General features: G+C 40.1%; 1 protein-coding gene across 1 annotated transcript in view; it reads left to right on the forward strand.

The window, feature by feature from the left end:
- Window positions 1–282: 282 nt before the first annotated feature.
- The window catches only part of LOC114572230 (gamma-aminobutyric acid receptor subunit pi), a 54,090-nt gene continuing 29,784 nt past the window's right edge, over window positions 283–24,588 (forward strand). Inside the window, exons 1-2 of the mRNA XM_028603747.1 lie at window positions 283–419; window positions 13,782–13,871. Of these exons, the coding sequence (XP_028459548.1) occupies window positions 13,819–13,871 (53 nt within the window). The 5' untranslated portion in view covers window positions 283–419; window positions 13,782–13,818. The remainder of the gene's footprint in view (window positions 420–13,781; window positions 13,872–24,588) is intronic.

A 24,588-nucleotide genomic window follows, 5' to 3' on the forward strand; every position in this document is an offset into this window, starting at 1 on the left:
GAAGAAAAAAAAAAATGAAAAAAAAAATGAAAAAAAAAACACAAACTCATCCATGGTTTAGGTTGTGGCATGAAATATGTTTATGTTTTTTTTTGTGGACAACATCATGACAGATATTCTGGGCATTCATCTCCTGGGCAGCTTTGGAGACTCCAAATCAGCTGCGAGTCCATGGCGTGCGTCATTGCGCAGCGGCGCGTCCAGCACACAGTGGTTAATGGCAATCCGCTGACAGAGCACAACCAGTTGTTTCTGCAAGCATATGTATGCGCGGATCAGCAGGTGCTCTCTTCACCCAAACTGGATGGAAGTCACGGTAAAAACAACACCGATCTGAGAGATCAGTTCTTACGGCACTGACTCTCTTTTCCAGGATGCGCTGACATATGTGACATGCTCACGGCGATCGACTCGTACAGGTAAAAGTTCGGATTTTAACTTTGTTACCCTGGCTGATTTCTGTTTAAGTGGTGGCGGAACCTGTTCGTGCTTGCTGCGACACAAATATTTGGGGACGTTTGTTATTTTTTCGTGCGCCTTTTTTTTACCAGCGCGCCTTTGAACAGAGCGTGCTGTATGATACAGGCTGATTAAAAGTCCGCTGACGATTTAAACTTTGAACTATTCAGTAATCTTTTTTTAAAGAAAATATCAAAAACAATCTGTAGAAAATGTTGATGCGTAGTGAACTCTTTTTTTGGCGTATCTCGGTGTTACTTAACAGCATGGTTTCCCTCCTAAAATCTGCTGCTTTCATTGAATTATGCCTGTGTAAGCTGTTGGTGCACCAGTGCATGCTGCTCTTTATTGATGTGAATGAGGGTTAGGAGGTTAACAAGTTTTTGCTTAATCAATTAATCCTTGATTGATTTTTCTCTGGGGCCATTTTCTTTGGGAGATTGGGCTCAGTTTATAATAAGAGCAGCATTCACAGTATTCCAACTGTGGTCCATCTCATAAAGCAAAATGCAACCTTTAATAAGGCACAGGGGCGGTTTTAATGATGGTAGTTATTAAGGAGACATGACGAATGAAGGGGGATGTGGAGCCTACTGTATAGCTGTGTCTTAGGTGTGTTACTGGGAGACATAAATGGAGAATGTATCAGGGTTAATCACTACAGCCTGTAGACTTTCACAACCTACTGTAGATAGTTCTTATCAATGGTGATGTCTACTTTGGCCAATCTTTTCCCAGCGGCTCTGCATCAGATAAAAACAGTTAAGCTGTCAAGTCAACAGACAAATGCTCCGAGCAGTGCTATGATTCCACTGTTCCTGATTCCACTAAAACCTAACTAAAATCACGCTTCTGCTCCCCGGAGCCTTGTGCTGGGTTTCCCTGAGTCCTCCTATAATTCTCAACCTATATTTACCACAACGATGGCTGTAATCAGTGGAATAAGCACAGATTGTAAGGCATTCTTAATTGGTGCAGAATTCTGTTCACTCATTTGGTATAAAGTGCCAGCTGCCCTTCAGATTTAGCTTTCACAGTGCAGGCCAGCAGACACAAGACGGCACGGGAAGGGAGAGGAAGGAGATTTACATGAATAGAGTTGTTTAGAGATAATAGAAAGGCTCTCTGTTATCATCAAAAATCCATAGCTTGGGGTGTATTCTCTTTGCCTCTCAGATGGACAACATGGAAGAATAAAAAAAATAGCAGTCTTAAGCAGCAAACTGAAGTATTGTAGTGGCTGTGCCTTTTTGGACAAGTGACAGCATTGTCTACCTTTTCATTTTTCTCTCTCTGTATTGATTTTCCCCCTTCTCTGTTTCTTCTTCTTTTACCTGCTTATTGACTGCTTTGAGCTAAATAGGAGCGTTGTTTTCTGCCATTCATTCATCCATCTCTTATGTCAGGCGCAGACCTTATGACCCCACTTTTTCATACGTTTAATGTGTCTGCACTGAACTCAAAGCAACATTTTAGACTCACCAGGTTTGTTTGCAGTGCAGGTGCATTATGGCAGGAGCTGCACCACTACCTGGTTTATGTTTTATGGGATTGTGCCTCTAATCAGTAGCCCAGTGTCATGTGTCATCAGTAATATAATCTGATAGCCTAAGTCCTTCTGGTATTGTCCGTTCTTGAGCTGTCACAGTGTCCAGATGTGTCTTCAGATCAACTGGTTTCCCTCAGGCTTTTCTTTTCCAAGGATTACACGTAATCACAAGTGAAATGTGGCCAAAGCCCAGAGGTGTGGTCTTGATGGACCAGACGCTCTCAAACAGTTACACACTGTATGTTTCAGTGGATGGTGATGAAGTCCAATGTATTCACATTTGTCATTACTTCTTGGAAGAAATGTTGACATATTGGCAAATATACTTATTCACTTTCATGCAGAACTGCATCCTCAGTGTTACATAACATAGAAACACAGGGTTCTCCTGGATAACAACCCTGTAGGTTTATGTTTTATAACATTATAATTATTTCAACTTTGTCTCTGAGGCATTTTGGTATAGTGGCTCTATATACTATAATACCCATGAGCCTGCCGCTGTTGCTATGAAGAAAAAGCAAGACATATAGGCACGAATCAGAGCAGGAGCAATTCAAAACACTTTTTTGTTGTAGTTGGGAATCTGTCCAAATTTGACTTAAAATCTAAAATGGAATTAAATGTATCATTGGATTGTAACTGTTGTTTCAACAGTGTAACCTTTAGCTCCATCTCGCCCTTAGTGGCCCAAATAACAGACTTTTAAGCTCGGTAAATGGATTTTTCATTCCGAAATGCACCATGGGCGTGGTAGTTAAACAAGCGGCAACTTCAGGGGCTTAAAAATCAATCAATCAATCAATCAATCAATCAATCAATCAGTCAATTCCAGTGAAATGAAATCCCAATTAGTGCCAAGTGCTAACAACTGCAGTTCCTTGAATAGCCACTTGAGGCTAGCTTCAATAGGGAGTCAATCCCCTTTATGTCTATATCCACGACGTTCCACTTCCAGGATTGCTCCAGTGCCATCGGAAATTCCTCCGGATGTCCAATTTCTTTCGGCCGTATGTCCGTCACCTTCCACTTTCTTTGTGTTGGAATTTTAAACTATGGCTAACTGCTCCTCAGATCTCTGCAGGGTAAATCCAGAAAGCTAGCTAGACTGTCTGTCTAATCTGAGTTTTCTTTTGCACGACTAAAACAACCTTTAAACGTCAACATGTTCCACCAAAACAAATTCTTTTTCCGAGGCTATTTTGCAGCGGCACCGGGGCTCCGTCCAGTGCTTAGCGCCGCCCAAGATGATTGTGATTGGTTTAAAAAAATACCAATAAACCATAGCAAGTTTTTCTCCCATCCCAGAATGCTGTGTGGACTAGCCAGACCCTCCTCCGCAGCGCTGTCTGACAATGTGAGACTAATCCCCATAGACCCCTATGTTAAAATGTCCAACTATATAGGTATACAGTAACTCACCCGTTTACCTATTTTAAGGCTTAAAGTTCTTTAAAATTTAGTTCTGCTTTGAGTGTCAGGTGGCTGCCATCACAGGTGGCTAGCATCGACTGTAGGCTTCATTAGGCCCACCTCAGCTCCATCCACGTTCCTCCTCTTTGCCCATGTTTTGATAACACAACGTCAGGCACTGCCTAGAGGGTGATGGCCGGAGCCACCGAGAGGCACACACTTTGAGCTTAATTTTAGTTCTTCAGAAACCTATGGGTTACTTCACGGAGACTATGTCCATTTTTCATACAGTCTATGTAGTTCCCCCCAACGATTGGAACAGATGTTAATTCTACACAAGAAGGCAAGCACGTGTATTTCCTAAAATGTTGAACTATTCCTTTAAACACAATCCCTACTTCATTATTATAACTTGCATTTTTAATGGCTTTTCTATCTTCTCTGATTCCTCCTCATCCTTACCACGGCTGTAATTGCAAGCCTGCAGATTTCCTCCCTATGCTGTGTGTTTGATGGGCAACACTGCTGACTCATCCCAATAATGATGCAGAATGACGGACACTGGAGAACTGTCGGAGATGATGAGAAGTAGAAATAACTCAGTCTGAATTGAGACATCTAAACCCACAGATGAAAGAGGAGAGGAGAGGCCTCTGCCTAGATGAAGTCCATAGAGTCCCTAATGTTTCTGTGAGACATTGCTTTTGTGTTTGAAAGAGAGACAGCGCAAGAAAGAAAGTGAGACTGAGAGGGTCTCTGTCGGGAGGTTGTGCTGGGGGTTACAGAGCAAACTCATTTTTATATAACAAGAAATATTGGTTAGACTGTAGCAAGAACATTAAAGACCCTACAACATCACTAAGATCCTTTGATAACAGATGAAATGATTAGACCACACAGTGAAATACCCCATTACTCTATTCCATCACTCTTACATTAGTTATTCTTTAAGAGCTGTTTTTGCTTGTATTAAGTCTATTTATTGTTAGCACACTTTTTCACCATATCTTTGTGTCATAGTTTTCTACCTGGCTGGATAGGTAGAGAATCAAAGAGATATTTGCCTGACAACATTTCATAAAGTCTGGATGAGCTTAAGCCTTTAGGGCAGAGACGGCCTAATGTAACTATGGCCATAAATTAAATCTCTGATGCTAGTTAATGAGACAAGATATTAATGTGCTCAAATATATATATCCAAAGCAATCACTTGCTAAAGTATAGTCAGAGATGGCCCCTGCAAAGAGCATTGGTATCTGTATTGGCTGATTCCCTGAGTTGAGCTATCAGAATCAGTATCGCAAAAAAGATGGATTTGTGCATCCCTAGAGATTTGTGAAACCCTGGAATAAAGGTGACAAAAAAGCAATAAAAAACATCTATAGTCAGGAACTTGCACAACACAATTTCCTAATTAGTACCTATAGTAAATGATAATTAGGCTTATTTCTGCCATTTTATTAAGTGGAACATCTTTACACTACTTTTGCTAAAAATCCATGCAATGCAATGAGCAATGTCCAATGCAATGTTTTGCTAAAGAAAATGGTCATTTTAAAACCTGTGATTTGTCACAGCAAAAGTATTCAATTAAATATGTATCAATGTCCGGATAAGAAATATATGCCCACTGTGTTGGGTCATTGATCCACTTGGACAGGGGAAGAGTGAAGGGGCATGAGAGCAGACCGATCAACCTTCATATCTTAAGGTATCACGAACGCTCAGGTTTAAGCAAGTTTGCAAAATACCTATTAGAAATTTCACAAGAAAATGCATACAAAATTATTTAAAAAAAGTATAATCCAAACACACGTCCTGTTTCATCGACATTTATTTGGCTCTTCGGTTTTCTATCCCCCAAAAAGGAGTGTGGTCTCGACGTTTGTTCCGGTCTGGTCTATTCGCTAAGTCTCTGAAAAAGTTGTTTTAAGTATGGTTATCTACAGTAGGAATTTAACTTTAAAAATAAATAAAAAAGTCGGCTACTAAATGTAGCTGCATTGTACATGTGACATGCTAACATGTCATTAATAGCTTAGCTTGTAAAAGATGTTTGATACATTGTTTAAGCCTGCATGTGATTACAGGACAATGATAGTTAGCTAACCAGACATCATAATTATAACAGATAGGCTAATGCTTTTATTTTTCCTGTTGTCGTGGCTTTTCTGCCTGCTTGTTACTCTTAGGGCAACTAGCAAAAAAGCTTTTTTGTTCTCATTTTTTTTTTTTGTGGTTTATCAGGACCATAAAATATTCAACAAAAAAGCTTTTCCTGGATGAAAAGCCACTACAACAGGAAAAAGAAGATCATTATCTTGTATAAATATGGTGTCTGGTTAGCTAGCCGTCACTGTCCTGTTAACAATAGCACATGTAAACAATTTGTATGCTAACATATCTTGAATCAAAATCAATGCCATCCTTCAGTAGGTCAAGGCTATTGCGGAGATAAATGAGAATAACTTGGGGAAGGGGTGAATTTGACTATGGGCTAGCAGCTTGGAGGCCAAGGTTGACATGCTATGTGACTCATCCAGTATGCCTATAGAATAAGTACTTTGAAGCGCGACAAAGGAGAGAAAAGCCAAAGAATTAGATGAAGTGACTCAGTTCTGCCTGACACATCTTTTTAATATTTGCTACTGCCCTTTTCAAGTCAGCTTAAAATCAAATTGCCAGCAGTTGGAGTCACAGCTGAAAGACAGCCTTCACTTTGGAGGGCTGTTGCCCATCCTCCAATGTTGGAGTGTCCTTCATCATGATAGTCACTGAGCGCGGGCGGATGCCAGAACAGATTTAACATATGAACATGGGCTGAAGAGTAGAGATATCTGTGCATTAAGTGGAGCGCTGCCTTACCTGGGGCGCTGGTAAATCATGGTCCCATCTCCTAAAATAACAAGTAAGCAGATATTTGGTACTTTGAAGATTAGAGTTAAAACAGCGGTAGTCAACAGCCAGTTTTCTATGTGCACGTTGTTGCATCTGTATGTGTCCTTTGGTCTGAGGTTGTGTACCATAAACGTGAAATAAGGCCACAAAGGCTGAAATCTATGTGTAATTTATTCATACACACAAAATGTTTTCCACTGACAGTGACAGATGGATTCAATTACACCTGATAGTGAGAAAACAAACATTCCCAAGTTTTCCCAAGTACTGTCCATCACCCATGCCCACTAGGGCAGTAACTATAAGGTATTACAGACAATGACACAATTTTATGTTTAATCATTTTTATGATGGAAGTCACAAATCTTGTTACAAGAGGAACATTAAAATGAATTTTGAAGTGAAGTCCAGGACTCTAGCTGGTTACAAGTCTGTTGCATGGTTATTTGAGTATTGAGTTTTCCTTTTCTAGCACTGGAGTAAAAACTAATTTAGATTAATATGTAATTGGGTGATGCTGCCATCTATGCACTGAAGCATGCAAATTGTCTTTTTGCAGGATGCTTCCCACTTTAAAAAGCACTGTTGTAGCAGCAGATTTAAATAGTCCATATTGCCTGCTGTATCCTACATATCATATCACTTATACATATACACCCAGAATCTTACAGCAATCTTTTACTATATCAAAACCTCTTGGCATCCCTTTCTAAAATATATGGCAATATTCAATCATTTGCATTGAATGATCTGTGTAAGTTTTAAAAGGTTATCCCTAATGCTAATGGTTCTCCTGGTTATGTGCTAGAATATGCTGACTGAATTGCTTCCATGTGAGTGGGCGTCATGCAGTCCTTTTAATGCATTACCTGGCTGCATGTATAATTATACCTAATTGCTGTCCACAGTAGGGGTCAAAGCATAAAGCTGGGAAAGATGAAAAGAATGTCTAATACATGTAATTGAAGTAGTTAACATACAAAATGGCACATTGTAATTCATATCCGCTGCAGCAGGGGAAAAAAAAACACATTTGAGTGTATTTTGTATCAAAATATTTTTAAGCTCTGTTTTTTTGCGCTTTTAATAAGCTGAAAGTCCATTCCCACTAATTACCCCAACTCTGTTACTCACTGAATGTGTTTGAGTGTATTCTGTCTTCACTGCATCAGTCCAAAAGTAACACTTATATTTGGGTTTTAACATCCTTCATTGAGCTTTAATCACTCTGAAGTGGTACACTCCGGTGTGTAAATGGAGCACACTCAGTCATTTGCTCAGTCTTATGTGAGTGACAGGTCAGCGAGGAGGAAATATGATATGATGATTGGTTATTTTTGCTAATTGACAGCATTGGAAAATATTGCTTTAGCAGGATCAGTTAATAGTTTAAATATTTTCCCTGATGGTAGCCTATATCCACAACGTTCCACTTCCAGAATTGTTCCGTTGCCTACGGAAATTCCGCTGGATTTCACTCTTTTCAGCCGGATGTCCGGTGGATTTATGAGGACTATGGTTAACTGCTCGTTAGATCTCTGCAGGGTAAATACAGACAGCTAGCTAGACTCTCTGTCCAATCAGTGTTTTCTGTGGCACTAAACAACTGACCTAAAACAACTTTTGAACATGCACGTTCCACCAAAACAAGTTCCTTCCTGAGGCTATTTTGCAGAGACATCGTGGCTCTGCAGCGCTGTGGAGGAAGGTCTGGCAAAGCAAGACTACCTGATGGTAATGCCCCTTATTACTCATTTAGCTCCCTTTATTGGACTACAGCACACAGCACGTACTATTGGGTTGCTCACATGAGCAATACATTTTTATTTCATGTTAAAGGAGAATTCCGGTCGACTTCAACATGTAGCTCTGTTGTTTTTAGATTTGGAGCGCTGTCAGTAGCGAGAAAACAATCGGTGTTGCCTACACCGTGTTATCCTCCTGCTACAGTTTGCACCCAGGAGGCTGAAACAGGGCAAGTTTTAAAACGTGCTTTTAGCCTCTTAACATGTTCAAAATGTCATTACAAGTGGCTACCCATGTGAAGTGATTCCTTCCGAGGGAACACGGTGAATCTGACTGCAGTAGATGTGAAAGAAATGCATAAAAGTTGTGCTAATTCAGATCTGTTTAGTTCCGGTGTTGAGACACGCTTCCGCTGAGCAGTCGAGAAGCCAGGTTATAAAATATCTCACACATTTTAATTATTTGAGCGTTTTCCATGGTTGTGTTGACATTTCCGCCTTTATAACTGAGGGGATTATAATCAGAGGAAGGTTAAGTTTAAAATAAAAATGTTTCAATGGTCAATTCACACATTAATAATAAGTAATAAAATAATTGAAATCACAATTTAACAGGCTTTGCTAGTGGCCTGAGGTTTGAGATGGCGGCTATGTTGCTGTACAGCCCTGGTATGATTTCTTGCACCATCTCTCTCCTATCATCTTATTTCAAGCTCTCTACTCTCTCCTAATCTATACTGTATATACCTGTAACAAAGGAAAAATACCCGGCCCAGCGAGATTGTGTGGAGAGACGACAACAACAACAACAACAACAACAACAACAACAACAACAACAACAACAACAACAACGGATGCGTTAGCACCAGGGGCCTGTTTCACAAAAGCAGAATATATAAATCCAGGATAACTGATAAAGCGAGGCTTGACCTAGTCTAATCTGTGCATCCTGGCTTGGTGCGTTTCAAGAAGGCCAAGCCAGGCTGAGGAGGAGCGACTAGGTCGAGCCAGGCTGAACTAATTCAGATAGATGCGCGTCCACGGATTTCCTCAAAAGACCGCAAGGTCGATCCCAGATTTCCTGATGCCAAAATGGAGAATACGCATCGTTTATACTTTATACAGAGTGTACTTGTGGAAGTATGATGACGTGAAACACATTATTTGAATAAAAAGAAAATAACACGGCCGCTGTACTGAAACATCGAGAGAAAGCGTAGCAGACGATCGCGGACCGACTGAATAGCAGCCTAAATATCTACATTAACTGACCTCTGCTCTGAATGGAAACCCTCATAATCATTCCATTCAATGATTAGGCTACTAATCATTTGCACAAATTAACAATTGTACTCTTTCTCTTAAAAGTAAGCAGAAAATAATGTTACTCAGGAAATTTACCATGACGATCCATTTTCTATAACGCTAGAATATGAAGCGTAAATATCTCTTTCACTCTGTTCCTCCCTCTCTCTCATTGGCTAAAATATTAATTTTCTAAGTCATATTAACTTCCACTAGGCCTACTCGCTTTTAATGCAAAGTGTACAGGTGTTCGTTTTTGCAAATGACAAGTGACACATTGAATGGTTTCATTTAAGAGCAGTAGTTCATAAATGTAAATTTTTAGACTATCATTTAGTCTGTCCGCTATTATCTGTCACGCTTTTGAAGTGAAGGAGTTCAAGTACCTTGGGGTTTTGTTCGCGAGTGAGGGGACAATGGAGCGGGAGATTGGTCGGAGAATCGGCGCAGCGGGTGCGGTATTACATTCAATCTATCGCACCGTTGTGACGAAAAGAGAGCTGAGCCAGAAGGCAAAGCTCTCGATCTACCGGTCAGTTTTCGTTCCTACCCTCACCTATGGTCATGAAGGCTCGGTCATGACCGAAAGAACGAGATCCAGGGTACAAGAGGCTGAAATGGGTTTCCTCAGGAGGGGGGCTGGCGTCTCCCTTAGAGATAGGGTGAGAAGCTCAGTCATCCGTGAGGAGCTCGGAGTAGAGCCGCTGCTACTTCGCGTCGAAAGGAGCCAGTTGAGGTGGTTCGGGCATCTGGTAAGGATGCCCCCTGGGCGCCTCCCTAGGGAGGTGTTCCAGGCACGTCCAGCTGGGAGGAGGCCTCGGGGAAGACCCAGGACTAGGTGGAGGGATTACATCTCCAACCTGGCCTGGGAACGCCTCGGGATCCCCCAGTCGGAGCTGGTTAATGTTGCTCGGGAAAGGGAAGTTTGGGGTCCCCTGCTGGAGCTGCTCCCCCCGCGACCCGATACCGGATAAGTGGACGAAGATGGATGGATGGATGGCTTTTTCTCGCGTTTTTTTATTTTTTATAGAGGACGCGTTTCCTTCTCTACATATTATATGCCTTGCTCCCTGGTATATATGGACATAGAAAATAAAGACACTAAAGAAATTGGACTGTAAAATCTAGAAACTATAAAGATAATAAAGTGATAAATTCCATGCACACTATAAACATGAATGGAACAGAGTATATTCATCAGTTATTTCCCCCCAGGCAAAATATAAGGTCAAAAACCATTAAGGTGTCCTCTCCCTGTTGTTACATGAATGTACAGTAGCCTACATCACTAGATAGTTACTGGTCCAGTGAACTAAGTCTATAATTTGGGAGGATTGTACAGTTAGGATATGTTCTTAAAATTGTACAATCCTCCCAAATTATAGTCCCAGTTTACTGGACAATACAAATTGTGTGCTGAGAATGCCAAATACAATGCACATGGAAGCAGAACAAACATGATCCTTATTGTTAAAGAATAAAAAAAGAAGTTATAAACTAAAATAATTTAAGGTGCATTGGGGAACTATAGAAATGTACAGCATTGTATGTATTGCCCTTCGTGACAGACTTCATTTAAAACTCATTTGAAATTTTATTAGCCTTTTCTAATTATCTCAACAACTGCCATGATATATTCATCAAACTTCTTACAACAATATGAACAGCAGTCTTCATACAGCAATATAACAGTAACAATGACAAATTTATAATTATAAAAAAAAATAATGGTCACAACTTTAAATAATAACAGTACTTAAATGAACAGCAATATGCACCTGTTGTATTTTAATCCAGGCTGATAACAAAGGGGTAAAACCACTGCTGAGTGAACAGAAAAGGTTACAGGATTATATAAATCCTGGCTGTTAGCCTGGTCAGGACCAGGCTAGCTGCACAGAATAAATCTCCATGGTGATTTATGTGCCTCTGCTTTCGTGAAACCGAGTCAAGGCTAAATTCATCCAGGATAACCAGGAAATCCCGGCTTAATCCCTTTATCTTGGTTTTGTGAAACAGGCCCCAGGTCACGGAGAAGGCCTAGAGATAAACGAGCAGGCATCAGAAACAGGCTGAGGAACAGGGCACACCGAACACCACTGCCCAGCATCCTGCTAGCTAACGTCCAGTCAATAGAAAACAAGCTGGACGAGCTCAGGGCCAGAATTAAATACCAGAGGGACATGCAAGACTGCAACATCATCTGCCTCACTGAGACATGGCTAACACCCTCGATGCTGGACCATGCAATTCAACCAGCGGATGACCTCTCAGTTCACCGGAGGTACAGAACGAGAGAGTCCGGAAAGTCGAGGGGAGGAGGCTCTCCTTAACCACCAGGCTGAACGTCGGGATGCAGCTGTCATCGTAGCCGGGGATTTTAACAGTGCCAACCTGAAGAGAGTCAGACCTGACCTTCGGCAGCACATCACATGCCCCACCAGAGGAGAGAGAACCCTGGATCACTGTTACTCACCCTTCAAGAAGGAGCTTCTTCCCTCAGGCTGTCCGTCTGCTCAATGAGAACTGTGGCTAGCCCCCCACCCACCACCTCATTTTCTCGTGTTGTATAAATACTATTTTTTATGGATTTTGTTATTGTTTTTATTGTGACAGAACAAGTACACAATGCATTTCACTGCACATTGTACTGTGTATGGTTGTGTATGTGACAAATAAATTTGATTTGATTTGATTTATACTTGCAGGATTGTTCAAATAATGACCTGAATGCACTATTTGCATCAACTGAGTAACTCATGAGTCATAATGCATGGCTTTTGAATGGGTTTATCAGCAGTGAGTGAAAACTTTAAACATTCCTGCGCTAGTCCTATAGCTTCTGTGTGCGAGGGTTGATGTGTGCTTGCTTAGCTACCACAATTGTAGCTTGTTCAGAGCTGTAGCACTGATAATTAATAACAGGAAAGTCAGAAAATCTAGCTCTGATTACATATCTGTAAAATCCAAATTGTATATTGTGTTTTGGTACTGTGGTACGCATCTGTCCACAGCAGCTTAAACTACTTACATCACCATGATTATATGAAGATTATGGGTAACGGTGGTTAAGTTCATTGTCAGTTGTACTGTTAAGCCTAGCAGTGATTGCCAGTGATGTCTTACCTGCTACAGACCAACACTCTGTATATAATGAATCGACTGTAAAAATAATGGACAAAGCTTTCGGATCTGAAAGTGAAGCCAATGCTGAAGTGCCTTAAAGCTGCATTCTATCTAATTTCCAGCAGGAGGCGAATCCACTGGTTGCAAAAATAAATCTTGTTTCTATAGAAGTCTATAAGAAAATGACCTAACATTTTCATAATGAGTTTATATTCTCAGTCGCTACTTTCAAGTCTTTTTCAATACAGCTTGATGTTCATTTAGTAAATTATGGGCCCATTTATTTTATTTTGGCGACGTCATCCTGCCCTCCTCCACCCTCCTGTCAAAAATTGTCACGTCTGGTTTCAAAAAACCAAGATAGCGGCGGTCAAATTGCCAAACAAGGCAACAATCAAGACTTCAAAACGGCAGTCCACAAACCAATGAATGACGTCACTGCTTCTACATCGGCTATTTTTTTTACAGTCTGTGGAATTATGTAACCAAAGGTCTTACTGTACTTCAAGTCAACACCACTGTAAAGTCACTTTTAACACCACAGCCACAGCCGTTCGCTTCCAACTTTACATTAAATATTTCCTCAGCCCAGCATGCCGTCGACATTATTCGGGTCTCAGTGGTTGCATTCTGGTCTCTAAAGGTTTTCTGTCTGCTTTCATCTTATAAAAAAGGCATATATATATATATATATATATACAGAGAGAGAGAGAGAGAGAGAGAGAGAGAGGATGACAAGATGACTCTCTTTGAAGGAAACTGCAATATGCTTTTGTACTTTTCAAGTCTGGAGCTCACAGTGCCAGGCTTGGAGTTGAGGTCAGTAACAATAGGTCATTACTGTTGAGAGAATGTCCCTCAGGCATGTCAGTACTGAGACTCGCTCTTGTGTGATTTAGAAATACGTCTCAAAAAATTGTCCTACATTTCAGTGTGTGTGAGAGAATCTGTAAAAAAAAAAGTAACCAAGTGGCACCGAGAAACCATTGTTACCTAGGTGATAGGTATCATCTCAGTAAAAAATAATATTTGTGAAACTGTGGACTGTAAAGATTAAAAATAGAAAAGGAGGCACAGGCCATCTGTGATGTGTGCCAACTGATTCAGTTTGAAAACTGCTCCTGGAAAAGGACGACGTAGGAGTCACTGCTAGCTTCCATCCTTGCTGAGATCCATCAAACCATCTTGGTTTCAAAGGGAACAAAATCCATATTTTCTGAATCAACTATCATCACTTGCATCTCTCTAAATTGCATGTTGTTGTCCTTTGTTTGCTTTGATCACAGATAAACTCCACCTGGCGTCTCCACTCTTTTGGCAGCCATGTCTCTCTCTGTATCTGGAAGGACCGTGTTCACTATCCTCCTCATTAGCAGGTAAGACTGCTTACAGAAATGCAAACACTGGGATCTGCAGACACAAAGCAATTGTAACAGGCAGCGGGCATCATCAAAGTGCTTATATTATGCTTTTTGGCTTTTTCCCTTTCCTTTATTGTGTTATATATATATTTTTGTGCACATTATAGGTTTACAAAGTGAAAAAGTCCACCCCTACTTAACCATCTTCCAGAGAAAACACTGTTTACAAACATCTCCAAACAGCTCTATTGTAGTCCAGCCTTTACTTCCGTGACAAACGTTATAATTCTCACCTAGCTGCTAGCGTGGCGCGCCCTCATTCTCTGCACATGGTACTGCACATGTGCAACACCCAACAAAGATGGAACAGAAATGAGATGCCTCACTCTGTAGCTAAAACGGAGAGCTCAACACACAGGGTGAAAAGAGGAGCTGCAGCAATGTGCAGTACGACAAAAAAATATGGTGTTTTTTTGACAATTAAAACCACATAAACCTATTCTGGTACAACCTCTAAATGCAATTATGAACCTGAAAATTAGCATAATATGAGCACTGTAAGTCATGTCAGATTCACAGAACACCTACGCTGTGAACGTGGTGAGCTGAGAAGGAGATAAAAAAGGTACTCAGTTGTATAATTTTCTCGTGAACCATCAATACTCAGTAACAACTCCCCAAGCATCAGACAAGAAGCATTGAAATGCCATTGCCAATGGTGCTGCTGAGCATACAATTGGTGTTATAATCCCTGCAGAGGTCATACAGAGGGGATGATGGGATGTTGTGGTGCTGATTTGTCTGCTACCGGGAAGAGAAGCCTCTCCACTTCTTACAGTTTCTTTTCAAAGCACAGAATGCACTTAGCACATTTTTGATAAGGCAAACCCTCTGGGTCTGGCTGAATCCTGCTATAAGATATTCTCTGTATAGTGCAGCGCTTCTTTGCACAATCAGCTCTGGGATTCATGTGCTGTAGCAGATTGCCTGCCACTAGTATGTTGCCAAATGCATGCTTTTAGTGTAAACGCCATATGCCAGACTTTGACCATTCCAGCATGAAATAAACGGATTTCATGAATCTGTGAGCTTTGAAAGATTCCATGCTGATTACTTTTGCAATGATCATTGTTGTGTTTGAGTGAACCGTCTGTAGTCACTGCACTATAGACATCAAAAGACTGTTGTGTTGCAGTCAAGGCTGAGAAAGCCTTAAGCATACATTCGTACAAGATATCGCTGTTGATTATTAAAGGTACTCTAAGCTACAAAATTTTTTGTCACATACAGCAAACATCTCCTTACTATCCGCGAGTTGCCTGTCCCCTGAACACACTGTGGGTGTGGTGGGGGGGGAATAGTGCGCTGAAGCACAGAAGGGAGGGGACCGGATGAGGAGGAGGGAGGAGCGAGTTAGTCTCAGTTTCTTTTGAAAAGAAACGTCAACAAGAAGTAACGTCACCCAACATCGCTTAGAGCACCTTTAATCAATGAAAAGAGGTTATTATATTGTGAAAATATAACTTTAAAATGCAAGTGTAGCTGGGAATATTTGCATCTGCTTGTAAACATAAAGTCCTTATTAGCTCAACAAGACACCAACCACTGCATTTTTATTAAGTCTCTTATTATTTATTCAGCTACTTTATGCTAATAACGTACTGCCATTTTAAGGAATCATGCCCCCACAGGTCTGCTCAGGTGCGGCAAATTCAATACCCACATACAAAAACGTGATACCCAAAAAGGTCCTAAACTTATAAAAGGTCTTCATGGAAACAGAGACCCAGATCATGAGGTACAAAGTATATATTCAGCCCAAACTGTAGGATTTCGTTGGATTGCAGTGGGTCTTGGTTCTTTGGTCAATTTGACTGACATCAATTCAGGCGGACTCACTATAAGCACTGATGACATTGTATGCCAATGATTCTGGATTGGGTCTTATTATCCTTGGTTCTAGTCAAACTGGGTCTGATGGTGTTTTTCCATTGGTACTTTTGGCCCAGCAGAGTCATGCCATTACCGCGCTGATTCGCGTTTCCATTACCACTTTAAACACGCCGAGATGTGCTAAGTAGCGCCAAGATGGGCCGTCTCCAGAGTTGGGCTAAAGTGCGCCTGACAACCTGCTGTAACGGCAAATCCCTGCCGTGCTGGGCTGACACGCAGAGTTAAGCCAAGTCTAGTTAAGCCAGCATGTGTATGGAAAACCACCATGAGTGTCTCAGTTCCCTTTTAGTTAGCTTAGCGTGCAGCTTTGTCTTGGGCTGCTCAGCCGCTTTGGCTTGTGCTCTGTCTTTTCTGACTGGAAAAGTAGGACAATGTAATTTTCTTTCTGCGTCTCAGTGTAGCGGCGTGCAGCTCACCATGAAATGGAGGTGTTTTTGAAAATTCAATTTGAATCTAGTGACAAGTGACCGCTTTCATTTTTGCAGCATTTCAGCATCAAATGTTTTTTTTTGTAGGACAGATTTATCTCAGAATACCATTTTTCCATAATTGATAGGTAGAAGAAGGAGAATTTTAGGATAGGTCATGCATTGTAATGAATGAAAATCTCTTTTTTTTTTTGTCCGGTCTGTTTAATTTAGTGCTTGATGAACAAAAAACTGATCCTGTGTAATTTAATGATGGAAAATCAATCACTGCAAATTGCGACAAATAATTTAGCATGTAATTAATATGACCTCTGTGACATCAAGGCCCTAGAAAGTTGATTTACCATGGCCTGTAGCCCATCAGCTAACCCTGTCAGCATGAGCTGCTCAGCCCAGAACCCCTGATAGCTTTGTCGATTTAGTGAATAGGAAACACTGCTTGCCCTCTGCCAGCGGAATACAAATGCGCTGCAACCATTTTCACCAACATACATGGCCACGTTATTGACCTGAACAGTTTTATGAAGACGACCCATGACCCTGACAATGCTGAAACTGCCAGGACATAAAGGGTCGTGAAAGTCTTGCATACATCCAGCACAAAAAGGCTCACAGGGACATGAACCGCCTGCTTGAATTCGGTGGAAAGATTGATGTCTTCCTTCATGTGGAGGAATTCGATAATGACACGTTGGCAAATGTTTGAGTGTCAGTCTAGCCTCAGATAACTTTTTCCTCTTGTGTTCCTGTAGCAATCATTGACAACAATGGCAGCATTAGAGCTTTGTTTGACTCCCTGAGTCAAAAGAACAAAGCAAGAAATCCAAGAGGATCAGAGCTGAGTTTGTTATTATAAAAAACTGTTGCTTGAAAAAAAAAGAAACTGAATCTTTGTCATCTGAGGCAAATGAAGTCAGCCATATGAAGTATTTACTGATTGTTGACTGTAATGTAAACATTGCAACGGTGTGCACCACATATATGCTTTAATTTCACTTTTTAATATTTAATGTGTGTTGATTCTTCTGCTCTAATTGTAGCTAGATGTTCACATTGAAGCTGGTGTCTTTTGCGAGAGAGCTAAAATTCAGAAACAAACAAAAGGCGAGGAAAAGATGCAGGGGAGAAAACAAAGCATCAGGAAATAGAGAGAAAGCGGCACCATTATTTGCTATTTGCTATGAAGGCAATACATGTGACTGTTGTCATATCAAATTGATCGTTTGCTTCGTTACAGCTGCTACTGCTGTTAAGCTTGTTTTTCCTGTTACGTAATGTTTTAGGAGTCTCTCAGTCGAAACAATGGATGTAAACCATAGATGTAAACACAGACTTTTGATGACGTCATGAAGTCTCGTGGGATCATGGGAGTTGTTGTCTTCATTGTTAACCACCATTGCCGATTGAAATGTATGTAAGTTGTATTCACGTGAGGTTCAGTAACGTGACATTCTCTTGAAATAGCTGCAGTGTTTCACACATAATTCTTTAGATAAAATACTTTACACAATGGATGTTGTATTCATGAACAGGGATTTTTTAGTTTAGTTACCTGTAACCCCAGAAACTAATTTGTGTAATGCACACAGCTACGACATGTGGACAAATCCAAAGCTTGACATGTTTGCCATGGCTAGTTACAATTGCTAAGCTATGATTAATCAATCATTTGTCCGGGGAGGGGTTTAGCCCTTCTTTTATTTACTATAATCTGATTAATTTGTCTTTGTTAAAACAGATACAAGGTAGAAAGGGCACATTTATGATTGTGTTCCCTTTTGTGCCTATGTCTCGCCTAAAATGTATTGAGAAACATATTTCAGCTCATTGTTGAACTGTTATACGAGTATATTGGTTATGTGATGTGCTCTCATTATACGTCACCCACCAGCGGGAGCGCTTATTGGTCCGGTGCCGGGGCCGCGCAGGGCATTCTAGTGGTTGTAGGTTTTCTACCTTTTGAGCAAAAGGGAATATCACAGCTTCTTTTCTCTATTTTCTCTGGCCATGTAGCACCAATTTCAAAAATGTCTGAGCCATCCTCTTTCCAGCGATAATGTACTTCACAATTACAAACCCAGGCGACAGCATCAAAGCAGTCAGGTTTGATTTCTCATTTAATCTCTCTCAAAAGAGGCTCAATGACATAAAGTAACACGACAGTACTGCAAATAGGAAGCGATGGTTTCACGACACTGGTTACAGAGAGCATGGATACAATTTTACTGAAGCCTATTACAGGCAGATTAAAGGCTTACATTATGCTTTTCTTGCCTTTACTGGAGAGACATGACTTACTCCTGTATAGAAATCTATTTCTTGTCCCTGGAGAGATTAGTGTACCCCTATAGTCGGATAATTACATGACTGAATTGTTTCAAACCACCACAAAAAGAAACGTGAGGAGAATTTATTGTCTTGAGAGAAGATTGTATGCTACTGTGGTGCCTGGGTTTTATTTTTCCCACCGAGTCACAGAATGATTTTCGGCAGGTAGATGGCGCTACAGTAACACATTCTGATGGGTCACAGATTTCTTTGGAACATCGGAAAATCCTGTGTTATTGTATACCATCGAAGCCAGGTAAAAGGAAGCAGGAGATTTCTTTATATAGGCCTAATTGTATTTTAATGTTACTTTGCAAGTTATCTTTTGTAATTATGGCTGATACTGGGGCAGGACCATCACAGAAAAGAAGGAAATTAAATGAAGAACAGCTAAAAGCTAAAAGGGAAAATGAATGACAACGGGCTATCAACAGATGGAGAAAATTATGGGATTGTAAATGATTCAAAACCCAACCGAATTGGCCCTCAGGTATGTAATATGTCTATTTCAATCATAAAATATCTTTACAGTGCATGATGTGGTTGGACGTCAGTAGCCGACATTACATACGTCCCCCTTCCATTTAGCGCGAACATTTTAATCCTTTTAGTCCGTGTTTGTGTTGGCCTACTATTTTCTTTTCCCCTGTAACGTTACTTGTGTAAAGCATCCGTGGGTTTCATGAAATTTGCTATAGGCTAAGTATGCAACACTTGTGTGAAATGCAACGATGCATCTGTAACGTATTCTCTTATTGTAAATTAATGATTTTCTGTCTGATCAAAACATTCATCGCGACTATATGACCTCCAGGTAACGCTAACTCAGTAACACAGCACCGTAAAGAAAAGAGCTTTATGACAGCAGGTGTGGTAAAAACGCTACCGCTTTTGTCCAAAGTGGCCGCTAGAATCAACACAGACTGAAAGTTACATTCAGCCACTTTAAAAGGGAAATAAATAGTGTTTTAGTGTGACTTATTTACAGTAAAGGACTTTATCATGTATGTGAGGAGTAGGTAAGGTTGTTGATTTAAAATTTAAAAGGAAATTATGGTTGGTGTATTATTTTCCCCATTTATTCAGAATCAGTTGGAAGGTATGTTGAAGTGTAAGCTTCCTAGAGATCATATAACAACTGAGATTGGACTCCAGCTAGGGCTCTGGCACATTGATTTGGAAGAGTGATCGTCAATTTGACTGCTCCTGACAAGTTAATGCTTGCGGCGGCTTGCTGATGTCACTTGTCAAGGGTTACCAAAATGTAATACCACTGATGTTTCTGAGCTGATGCAACCATTTGAAGCTTGACTGAAAGACAAAAAACACACGGTTAGACTTTAGCTTTGATACTAAGTGGCTTTAAAATGCTTATTGCAGCGGTTGCCATAGAAACACAAGATAACCCATGTTAGAATATCTATTAGTTTGCCAGTGATTTGACTAAAAGCTTCCTACAGTTACTGGCAGCAGAATAACCTCCTAGACAGGTCAAGGAAGAAGGCTTTTAAGAGATTATTTGAACTTTTTAACTCCAAAAAAATCATGTTGCCTATGTTTCTCAGAGATATACACCCGCATATATTGGATCCAGTCTTAATTTAAATAAGGTTGTAATTGAGATCCTTTTGAATTTCACACAAACCCCTTTTGTCTAGAAATTCCCTTGCCTCGCCTATTTGAAATTCATCATTTATCATTATCTGCAGCAGAGCGAACCGAAAACCAGTTTTTCATGTTCATTAAGTTTAATTGTAGGTCCCCTATCTGGAACAATATCTTGCCTCAGTTGGGTTTCTCTGCCATTTCCATTTGCACAGCAAGTTGTCATGGCACTATTGTCACTTATATTTTCCCTAACCAAGGCAATTTTCTCACTAGAGCCCTGCTTATTCTATACTGCTCAACGCTCTGAACCACAGGGTGTTATTGGCCTCTTTATTTCTGTGAGAGCACCTTGTCGTCAACTCATAACAGATTAACAATAAAAACACATACCACCGCTATAATTTTGTAAAATAATGTGAAAATGCATTTTGTTGGGCGTTGGACGTTTCTTGACATGGTTAAACATATTCTTCTAAGATGGGTCTTTAACAAATGATGTGATATGCATTAAGAGTTGATTTCACTCCCTGCTGCAGATGACAGATGTGGCAGATGTTCCCCAGAAGTTTAGCATTTTTGGGCACATGACTTTTATGGTTAAAACACTATCATTTTAACCATAAAAGTCATCATCACAACTGAATATGGCAAATTAAAAATGCATTTATACACGTTTTGCTAGCTGGAATTAAATACAGCTTGCAATTTATTGTTTAATATCTTCTTTTTAGTTCAGATGGTGGATAAAATTATTACAATTATTACAATGATTGTAATAAATATGATTAGATGTCCAAAAGATAATGTCTTAATATAGTGGTACATCGTTACTCATCAGAGGGAATTCTTTTTATGACTGGCTAAATGTATTTTGTATGGACATGTCCATATCTGCTTTTTTGTTCATTTGACCTTTATTGTAGCTTTTTTACTTCCCCCTTCACAATCAATCAATCAATCAATCAATCAATCAATCAATCAATCAATCAATCAATCAATCAATCAATCAATCAATCAAACTTTATTTATAGAGCACTTTCAAACAACCAAAGTTGAACAAAGTGCTGAATAAATAAGACATAAAGTACATAACTCCCACAGGCATAAAACATTCAAATAGAACAAATTAAAAGAAATAAAACATGAGAAGACAGCCATACAGTAAAACAATAAAATACTTCTCCTATGAACTCCTCTTTCGAGATAACAGACATACTGATAGGAAATATGAGTTGACGTATCGCATAGCATTATCCAGGCTACACATATGTGATGGTAGGAAAGGGTACAAAGCTCCCTAAAGTTCAGAAATGACCAGGTTTTGACTGACTGGTTCAGTCCTGCGGTTAGAAACCTTCACTGCACAGTATGGACAGTATCTGTGCATGAGCTCCTCCAAAGCTTCAAGGTCCATTTCATATCACAAGACTGCAAAGCCAGAGCTAGGGAAACGGCTCTTATTACCATGATAACGCTTTGTAGTGTCATCTTAATTAACACTAACTGAGATCTTATTTTGGCCTTCCTTTGAGCTCCTAAAATCTCACAGCTCATGTAAAAGAAGATGTAGTAAAGAAAGCACATGCTTTGCCTTGAGCAGGATGTTACTGTAGCTGATAGCTTATCCCATCGGACAGAGACTCTAAACTCAAAATCATTTTACTTTGTATCTCCCTCACCAAGACTTTCTAGATGTTAAAGGCACTTGCAAAGTGATTGTCACCTAATTTCTTACCCTATTCTTACGTTAGATATTTTTTTTTGTGTGAGTACTTTAATAATTTAGTGCCAGAACAAACATTTTAGCATTACGTAAAACGCCCATTCCTATAACCAAGCAATACTGTAAACTTTAATGAACACAGTCTATTTTCTAGAGAACTCCTTAGATATGAAATATTTAATGTATTTCATTACTTTGTGGTGATGTTTGAAGTTCTACCATGGACTCTGTACATTTTTTTGTGGAAAAAATGCCTTACTTATCTTGTTTCAAGCCATTCTAGTATAGAAAGCCTGCAGGAAGAGTTAACTCGATTTCTGCCAGTTGTCATTAATATTCAACAAGCTATGCTGTTTGAATCTGATTGGCTAACAGCTAGCCAATGAGAGCCTGGCTGTCAGCATCCTTTACCCAGCGCAACTGGGCGAGCGCATGAATAGTAATGAGCTCAGGCAACATGATGTCAGACTAACCAGCTTTTGTAATTGGTCTGATTTCTCTGCTTATTTCTTTCCAGTGGCTAGAGCTGACAGAGGAGCTAGCAGTTCATTTTCACATTCACCACATAACACAAACACATATGGACCTAACAGATTTAAAAAAATACAAGGAAAAACAGTTTTGTGTGGCAGGGCACCTTTAAGAAGATTCTACCTAAAATGGCTGGAGCTTCTACACAATTAAAGAACAATGAGGGGTTGGGCGCCTGGATAGCTCTCCTGGTAGAGCGTGCGCCCCATGTACAAAGGCTCAGTCCTTGTCGTAGCGCCGCAGGTTCAACTTTGACCTGCGGCCCTTTGCTGCATGTCTTTCCCCCTCTCGCTCCCCTTGCACATCTTCAGCTGTCCTATATAATAAAGGCCTAAAATGCCCAAAAATAATGTAAAAAAAAAGTACAGATCATACAGTAGAGCATGTGTATGTTGTGTCTCTGTTTTAACATTTACTAATGAATTGTCCTGTTTTTCTTTTTGGAGTGTCTATTTGTACCCCCGGTACGAATAGCCTCGGCCACACAGCTGAGCTATTCACACCCTGTGACGTAACAACAAAAACACGTTGCTCGCGTGCACCGAAATCAAGGCGGACGTTCATCTTCCATGACTGCAGAAACTGGCATATTAGGAAAGTTTTGTCTCTAAAGTTTATAACAATTGAATTTCTAGCGGAAAATTGATACTACAGTTGCACTTTCTGTCTTCAGTGAAAGCATACAACCGTTAGTTTGTTAGTTATACAGTATGGTTACCTAGCAACCGAGGCTTGAAGACACCAAGTGGTAAACAGTTGTGCAGCATCCTGTAAGAACTGAGGTGAGTGGTTAGAACACTGAGCTTTAGTCTGGGAGCCTGGAGTTTGATTCCCCAGTGAGATGATCTTATTATTTTCATTTTGGATTCGATAATTTGCATGCCATTGCGCAAGTCAGGGCGTGCAAACGCAAAATTTTATTTTGCAGGGTGGTAAGGGAAGACTCATGAATATGCCTGCTCTGGTTGGGTTGGTTAGGTTTAGGCAAGAGGAGGGGGATTGGTTATGGTTAGGGTAACAATGTCAGGGCGATAGTATTCCAAAAAAGTGTAATACATGAGTAGCATGGATAACTGTGTGTAAATATATGCCAAGGTACTGGAAAGGCACAGGGTTGAGCATACATTGATATTTGTACAAGATAGGGTATTAATAAAACACATTGCTGTGTGCACCAGGGTACAAATAGCACTTCTAATTGCACCAGAGTGCAAATAGCATACACTGCTAATTGTACCAGGGGTGCAAATTGCCTCACCCTTTTCTTTTCTTTCGTCCTGTTTTACTCTGTTTTATATAGAAAATGTTACTACTGTATAGCTTTTGTCCTTTTTATTGTAATTTCTACCTACCTAATGGACTACAGATGGAAATTAGCCTTTGGGCTACAATCTGGCACTTTTATGTGTACCGCTGTACATGTTCATCAAATGTGCATTGTCCTGAAATAATAAATAAAAAATAAAAATGAAACAACACAATTGTTTTCACAATAGCCCTCTTGTTGCTCTCTCACTTGTCACTTGCATTCTGCTGTAGAGAACCTCTGGGGAGCTTTATGAACTTTTTACCTGACGCATCACAACATTTGAATCTTCCCTCTAGTTTCCAGTGTCTGCATGTGTCTAAACTAAACTCTGCACTGGCTGACTTGACTAATTAGTTCCTCCAGTTGACGTCGTGATTTTTTTTTGTGAGCAGCTCCTATCTACTATCTACTTTTCTTTCCAGATTGTACAGTAGTTATAACCTCTAGGTGTGTTGGCAAAGGTTTTGATGAATGCATTTGGCCTTTAACAAGAAAGCGAAAAGGTCAGATCTGATGAAAGCGATAGGCTACTAACGATCCACACTTTCTATGTGTGCTCTTTCAGTGCATTCGGAGAGAGCTATTACTCTTGCAGTACTCCCTTCAAGATTTTGTTGTTGTTGCAGAATATTAATTAATTAATTAATTAATATTAATATTCTCAGCTTCTTGAGTGTCTATGTGCTCTGTGCAGTGTGGAGACTTAGTGCAACTGTGATGATAGTTTGCCCATAATGAATCCATCAAAACTTTAAGAAACCTATATTAAACCAAATTATTCACTTCAAATCCCTGCCTTAAAAAATTTATTTGCACAATGATAGTAGGTTGGTGGCTTTTTGATAATATAAT

The sequence above is a fragment of the Perca flavescens genome, chromosome 17 (assembly GCF_004354835.1).
Source record: "Perca flavescens isolate YP-PL-M2 chromosome 17, PFLA_1.0, whole genome shotgun sequence".
Lineage (NCBI taxonomy): Eukaryota > Metazoa > Chordata > Actinopteri > Perciformes > Percidae > Perca > Perca flavescens.